Source organism: Rhea americana, unplaced genomic scaffold (assembly GCF_003343005.1).
Source record: "Rhea americana isolate MKP2758 unplaced genomic scaffold, rheAme1 scaffold_841, whole genome shotgun sequence".
Lineage (NCBI taxonomy): Eukaryota > Metazoa > Chordata > Aves > Rheiformes > Rheidae > Rhea > Rhea americana.
In genome coordinates, this window is record NW_028187025.1 from 5,121 (window position 1) to 11,962 (window position 6,842).

The following is a 6,842-nucleotide window of genomic DNA, read 5'->3' on the forward strand; positions in this document are numbered from 1 at the left end:
AGGGGGATAAGACCTGCCCTTCTCTGGGTGGCCATGCTCTTCCTAAAACAGTCTTGTATGCAGCTGGCCTCGTTTGTGGTGAGCCTGCACCACAAGCTCATATGGCATCCTTAGTAACATCCAGGCCCTTCTCCTCAGGATCTGCCCTCTGCCAGTGTGGTCTCTGCCTGTTCGGATGCACATGTTGTTCTGCCCCACTGATGAGCCTTTCAAACAGGACAGGGTCCAGTGTATACCCCTGTATACTCCACATTTAACTGTCATCCCGGTAAAGCATGACTCATTCCTGAAAATGCTCTGAGCTCAATCATCCAACCAGTCTTTTGCCCATCTGAATGTCTTCTGGCTATCCACTACTCTCCTCTTCTCCACATGTGCAAGTCTTTTATCACAGAAGGCAATCAGGTTGGTCGGGAATGATTTACCTTCAGCAAATCCATGCTGACTCTTCCCAGGCACCTTCTTCTCCTGCCTAGACATGTGACTGGAGAGGCTGGCTCTATGACACACTCTTCCCCAGAGTGAGGTTGAAAGGCCTGCAGCTCCCTGGTTTGTCCTTGTGGCCTTTTTCTTGAAGATGGGCACAACACACTCCTTTCTCTGCTCATTGGGATCTCCCCTGATATCCACAACCTTTACAAGAGGATAGAGAGCAGCCTTGCTGTCCTCGCAGTCGACTCTCTCCATGTCCATGGATGCCAGCCCTCCACTGCCATAGATTTCTGTAGGCTGAGTTCTAGAGACTTAGGCCCTGTTCGTTGGTTTTCTCCTCAGGAGTCCTGACTCTGGGCACAACAGCTCAGAAGGTCTTGTTGGTGAAGGCTGAAGCCAGGAAGGGCCTGACTTCCCTAGACCAATCTACATCTGCTTTTACTGGAAATCTCTGCCCCATTCAGCAGTGGGCCAACATTTCCTTTTATATTTTTTTTGCTATGATTGCAGCAGTAGCAGCTCTTCTTCCTGTCCTTCACGTCCCCTGCAGGTGTCTGTCCCAGTGGAACTTTAGCTTTCTTAGTGCCATCCCGACTTTGCTGGACATTGTTTCCAAATTCCTCCTTTGCAGCCTCTGCCTTCTTCCCCTTTCCATACGCTGCCTTATAGCCCTGGAGCTCGTGTGTGAGCTCGCTTTTTAGCCAAACCAGRGTCCAGAGAYGTCCACCAATTTTACAAACTGTTCGTTATGGAGCATTCTTGTKCTTGACAGATGTGTCCCTTAATGATCTGCTGGTTTTCCTGAGCTCTTCTGCCCTGCAGAGCTGCCTCCCTTGGTCCATCCCATGGAAGAGCTCCCTACATCCAAGCTACTCCTTCACACATAGGGCATCCCCCTCCTCATCTTCCCTGGTGGTCCCTCTTGTAGAACTTGTACCTGCTGTTGAAGGACTCCAGTCAGGCGAGCAATCCCACCACATCTCTGTTATTCCAACCAGGTGATGATCTTGTGACAGCTTGTGCATTGCTCCTGCCTGCACCCCAGGCTGTGTGTGTTTGCATACATTCTGGCTTCAGYACCTCTGCTGTAGTGGTGACCAAAGATTTGTCACGTGTCACCAAAGACCTTATGTATGCAAAGGCTTTGAGTGCAAGTGGTGGCTTACTGGCATCGATAGCAGGTGGTAATGTAATGGTGAAAGGAGGTWCCCATTAAGAGAGCAAACCMTGCAGTGCCCAAGGCCAGRGAGAAACACARCTGGGCCATGCAGGAATCGCAGGAGTGGRGTTGRCTKCYCRAGCTGRCTSTGTGACACCTTGGGGCCGGTGACAGACTTGAACCAATCTCCATGCAGGACAAAGTGTCACTGAAGAAGTCTGTGAGCCTGGGCAACCTGTGATACCACCACTCTAAGGTCCTCATTAGCCCAATCCCTGCTCTCTTTATATAGCAGGGTGAAAAAGTGTTCAGTGGTCAGAGAGCTAGAAGGGTTTGTGAGTACAGGGCCTAGAGCAGAGGCCGTGGTGGGATGTGCCTCCCATGTATACAGTACACTTGGATGGAGATGGGATGGGCTTTGCCTAAGGCAGCGTTGGAATTCATTTGTTTGGGCACATGTAGGAAACCGAGATGCCCTGGGGCACTTGCCCAGCAATCACTGCAAAGGGGCAAGGTTTTCCTTTAGGTCCCAGGGTAGGTCTGCTAGAGACAGGTGGTTGTGCTGGACACCCCTGGCATTTGAAATAGCCCTGCCAGCCTATTTCTGTGTCATTAAATCACATATCTGCACTGACCTACTACTGCTGTTTGTAACACTGGAATTTTCATTTGCCTCAGCTTCATAGCATCATTGCAGATCACCAAGATATTTTGCCACCTGTTCCGCACTTGATGTTCTAGGAGGATTCAGGGCTCCCAGTCACTCCATCAAAGCAAGCAGACACTGGCACATGCCTGGGATGACCTCTGCCTCTTCCACTGTCACCAAGTATTTGTGTGTGAGCAGCTGACTCCCAGCCTCCATCTCCAGGGATTAGAACGGGAGCTTAGACAAGGAGCTCGCATGCAGACCTCTGTGCTGTGCTCCCTTCAGTTTTGGCAGGGGGAATCCTACCTCCTGTGTGCTTATGGAGTTCACAGGGGGATAGGGGGATCTGAATCTAAATGCAACCCAGGGTCTTCTAAACCAGGATGTGATGCCGAGATTGACCGAACCATGTGTCAGTGAACTCCCTTCTTATCCCTGTCTGGGTGTCCTGCCTAGTTAGGACATGGGACTAGGAGCTTCCAGCTGAGGACATTTCCACTTATCATAGACAGCTATCCTCTGATGAAATAAATGGCAATGTTGGAATTAGTCTCTCTGCCCTCTTTAGAAAGGGAAAACAGGTGATTATTTTAGCCTACTTGAGGGAACATCTCCCAGGAGGAGGGAGCACAAGGGACTGAACAACTGCTTCCTTCAGCTGGTCCTGTGCTCCTGAGCTGAGCCCAGTTTTGGGGACAGAGGTTGCTCATGGCAACATGGCAGCACTGCTGAGAGATGGCTGTGTCCCGAGGCAGCTCCTCTGGAAAAGCAGCAGGACTCTGGGCACTGCCTGCTGCTGCTGAGGAGATGAGATGAGATGAGAGAAGACAGAAGTGAAAGGCAGCGTGGAGTGAGTCCAGAGGAGAGCTCCTTGTGGGAGGATAAATCTTCACAGCCTTTTGCATGGTAAGTCTCTGGCTACAGGGCAATGCTGCTGTGTTTCCTGGAGGAGTCTTCTAAGCCCATCCCATCCTGTGAGTGTGGAGGATGGGGAGAAACTTCAGAGCAAGGATTCCCTGCCACACAGTCAGAGGGACATGTCACCCTGCTCCTTTCTTGGAGAGATGGCTGCAGGGATGTGAAGCCTTGTTGTTCACCCAGGTGGGCATGGACTGTGCTTCAGAGCAGAGTGTATGTGCCCCAGCATGCTGTGTGCCTGGGGCTGGGACTCTGCTGCCTGCAAGGGTCATCACTCAACCTGTGCAGGGAGATCCCCATGGCATTGGAGGGAGAAGCTCTGGGAGGAAGGAAAGACCCCTGACAGGACAGGTACTTTCTTCCATGGAGAGGCTGCTGCAAAGATCAGGGCTGGGGGACATATCCAGAGGTGACATTTCACCAGGAATGTCAAGGCAGGGGAGAGCTGAAAGAGAAGGTGCTTTCATGAGTTGGTGCTTTCAGTTATTTTCTGTTTGGGTGGGGTGAAATGGGACTGGATGTGTCAGGTTTAAAAGAATACTGAGGCTGCAGGACAGTGGCACTGAGAGAGGAGCAGTTCTGGGAGGGACTCAGCAAATGCTTTCATCTACCCGGAGCCTACCGATAGGGTCAGCATCACCTTTCCAGCCTCAGCTAGGTTTGCTTCACCTGCTCCTTAGCTCCTACAAACCTGGAGGTGCCCCTGGACAGTGTCCTGCCTCTGGGAGCTTTCTGCAGGGCAGAGCTGAATGCTCTGCAGGTGGGATGGGGTCTGTGATCAGTGAGAGGGCAGAGATGTGGGGACAGAGACACAGCTCCCTGCAGGGACGGCTTTAGGCAGCAGAGCCATGGCCAAAGTGTGAGAGGAAACTATCAACTCCAAAGCCCCCTCTCCTCTCCCACCCAATACAGCCCTCTTGCCTCAAGGCTGTGGGGTCCAGGACAGGAGTCATTTCCTCAGCAGCCAGACATCCAGGGGAGGAGACACTCCTGAGTGTCTCTCTGTCCTTCTCTGTCCCTGCCTCCCTCAGCACAAATATCATGACATTGCTCAGTGTTTCTTTCCTACCTGCCCATGCTGCCCTTGTCCTTCTCCTTGGGCACTCTGGACAGAGGGGTTTCTGATGCAGTTCAAACACCAACCATGTGGGTCCTGCCATGAAGATACGTCTTTGACAGTGAGGGGCCCATGTCCCCCTCTAACCTGTGGGGCTCTGGACAGTGCAGTATAGGGGGCCAGGAATGAGCCAACTCTCTCTTCTGAACACCCTTAACATCCTTAGGACATTCAGCCATTTCCCTGGGGTGTCTGGCTGGGCTGCAAGCTGCCCTCTAGAAGGGCACAGCTCTCCCTTTGCAGCTGGGTGTAACCCAGGTGCCTTAGGGAGAAGCACCTAGATACTGAGAACACGGAAATGCTACTGGGAGGCTGGATGTGGGCAGCTGGAAGGAGCCCAGTGTGTTGCTCGCCAGAAGGGGAGGGCTGAGACCCCCCTCACATACCCTCCGAAAGAGTGCTGACGGGCACTTTGGAAGTGGATGTCTCCGCTCTCCACAGTGCCATTTAATTTTGGTAACATGGAAAGGAAACTTTTTGCAATTGTTCTCCACCTCTGAGATGGGGGCAGAGGGCACCTGGGAACAAGCCAGCGCTCTTCCCTCTGCACCAAAGACAGAGTGAATCCTTTTGCCTCTCTGGAATCAGAAATGGTCATTCTGAGCATGGCAGAAGTGTGGATGATTTCTACCTCCAAGAATCCTCCTCCGGTATGACAGGGTCATATTCAACTAAAGAAAACCAAACAAAGAAAGCCTTAAAACTATTCATGAACCTGCATTGTTTAGAATGGAGTGGATTAAATCTGACTAGAACTGGGAATATAAATTTTAGTCACATCTGTTCCCATGTACGCACTGCTGTAGGTCAGGGCTGACTCCTCGGGAGCCCACGGGCAGAGGCCGCTGCTCCTCATGGCAAACTCAGCCAGCACAAACCAGAGTTTAAGCCATGGAGCTCAGTGATGGTGCAGATGAGATGGGGAGTGTGAATGTGTGTGTGTGTTCAGGGGAGGGGGTTTGAAAGAGTTTTGCTCAGGGAAGTGTGTCCTAATTTGTGTCTATCTGTTATTCCTTGGACAGTGCCCCAAGCTCAGGAGGTGCAACATGTCCAACAGCAGCTCCCTCAGTGAGTTCCTCCTCCTACTGTACGCTGACACCCGGGAGCTGCAGCTCTTGCACTTCTCCCTCTTCCTGGGCATCTACCTGGCTGCCCTCCTGGGCAACGGCCTCATCATCACAGCCATAGCCTGTGACCACCACCTCCACACACCCAGGTACTTCTTCCTCCTTAATCTCGCCGTCCTCGATCTTGGCTCCATCTCCACCACTGTCCCCAAATCCATGGCCAATTCCCTCTGGAACACCAGGGCCATTTCCTACTCGGGATGTGCTGCCCAGGTCTTCCTGGTTTTCTTCTTGTTTTCAGCAGAGTATTCTCTCCTCACTGTCATGGCCTATGACCGCTACGTTGCTGTCTGCAAACCCCTGTACTATGGCACAGTCATGGACAGCAGAGCTTGTGTCAGAATGGCAGCAGCTGCCTGGGCCGGTGGTTTTCTCAATGCTCTCCCGCACACTGCCAACACATTTTCACTACCGCTCTGCCAAGGCAACACAGTGGAGCAGTTCTTCTGTGAAATTTCCCAGATCCTCAAGCTCTCCTGCTCTGACTCCTACTTTAGGGAAGTTGAGTTCCTTGGGATTAGCGGTTGTTTAGCCTTTGGGTGCTTTGTTTTCATTGTGCTGTCCTACGTGCAGATCTTCACTGCTGTGCTGAGGATTCCCTCTGAGCAGGGCCGGCACAAAGCCTTTTCCATGTGCCTCCCACACCTGGCCATGGTCTCCCTGTTTGTCAGCACCATCATGTTTGCCTACCTGAAGCCCTTCTCCCTCTCCTCCCCAGTTCTGGATTTGGTGGTGGCTGTTCTGTACTCAGTGGTGCCTCCAACAGTGAATCCTCTCATCTACAGCATGAGGAACAACGAGCTCCAGCAGGCAGTGAGGAAACTGTTTCAGCTGCTACTAGTTCAGCAGCAATGAGCTGCCCATCTCTCTCTTCACAACTGATTCCCAGTTTATCTCCAGCATCTCTTGTGCTGTCRGAGYTCTTTCTGTGATAGTCATGGTTGTGCAGAAATGTCTGAATTCCTCCCACATTTCTGGAGGCACAAACCTTGTCTTTCTCACCAGAGGCCTTCTGTAAATCTGCCTGTCACTGTGTCAGAGCTGGCCTCCCAAGTAGCATCTCTGCAATAAAAGAGGGTCTTCTTACTACTGTGCCTGAATGCTGGGGTCTTTTTCCAAAGCTGGAGCTAAGAATGCACTCAGGGAATTACACCCAAAAGAGTCGTGTTGTTGTGCTTATGTTTTCCATGGGCTAAGGGGCATCATCTCTTTTGGGTGATGTGTGTGGGAATGAGGGCTGGATTTAACTGTCACTTGCGAGTGCCCAGGATTCCTGGAGAGTGTGAGTGGTCAAGAAGTGTCTGCTGGGGACTGTCCCATGTATTAGAGGGCTGGTGACAGATGGCCGTCCTTCTGGAAGGGAATATGGAGCCACCCATAGAGCACAGGGTATCTCCAGGGGGGCAGCATGTGCCTGGAATGGGCAGTGAGTGGAGCCTC

General features: G+C 51.9%; 1 protein-coding gene across 1 annotated transcript; it reads left to right on the top strand.

Moving 5' to 3' along the window:
* Window positions 1-5,321: 5,321 nt before the first annotated feature.
* LOC146585191 (olfactory receptor 14A16-like) lies at window positions 5,322-6,257 on the top strand. The gene has a single exon (XM_085323389.1). The coding sequence runs from the start codon at window positions 5,322-5,324 to the stop codon at window positions 6,255-6,257; it is 936 nt and encodes a 311-aa protein (XP_085179515.1).
* Window positions 6,258-6,842: the final 585 nt, after the last annotated feature.

Bases quoted from the DNA above. Each gene is read 5' to 3' on its own strand.
- LOC146585191 (XM_085323389.1), top strand. From the start codon at position 5,322: ATGTCCAACAGCAGCTCCCTCAGTGAGTTCCTCCTCCTACTGTACGCT.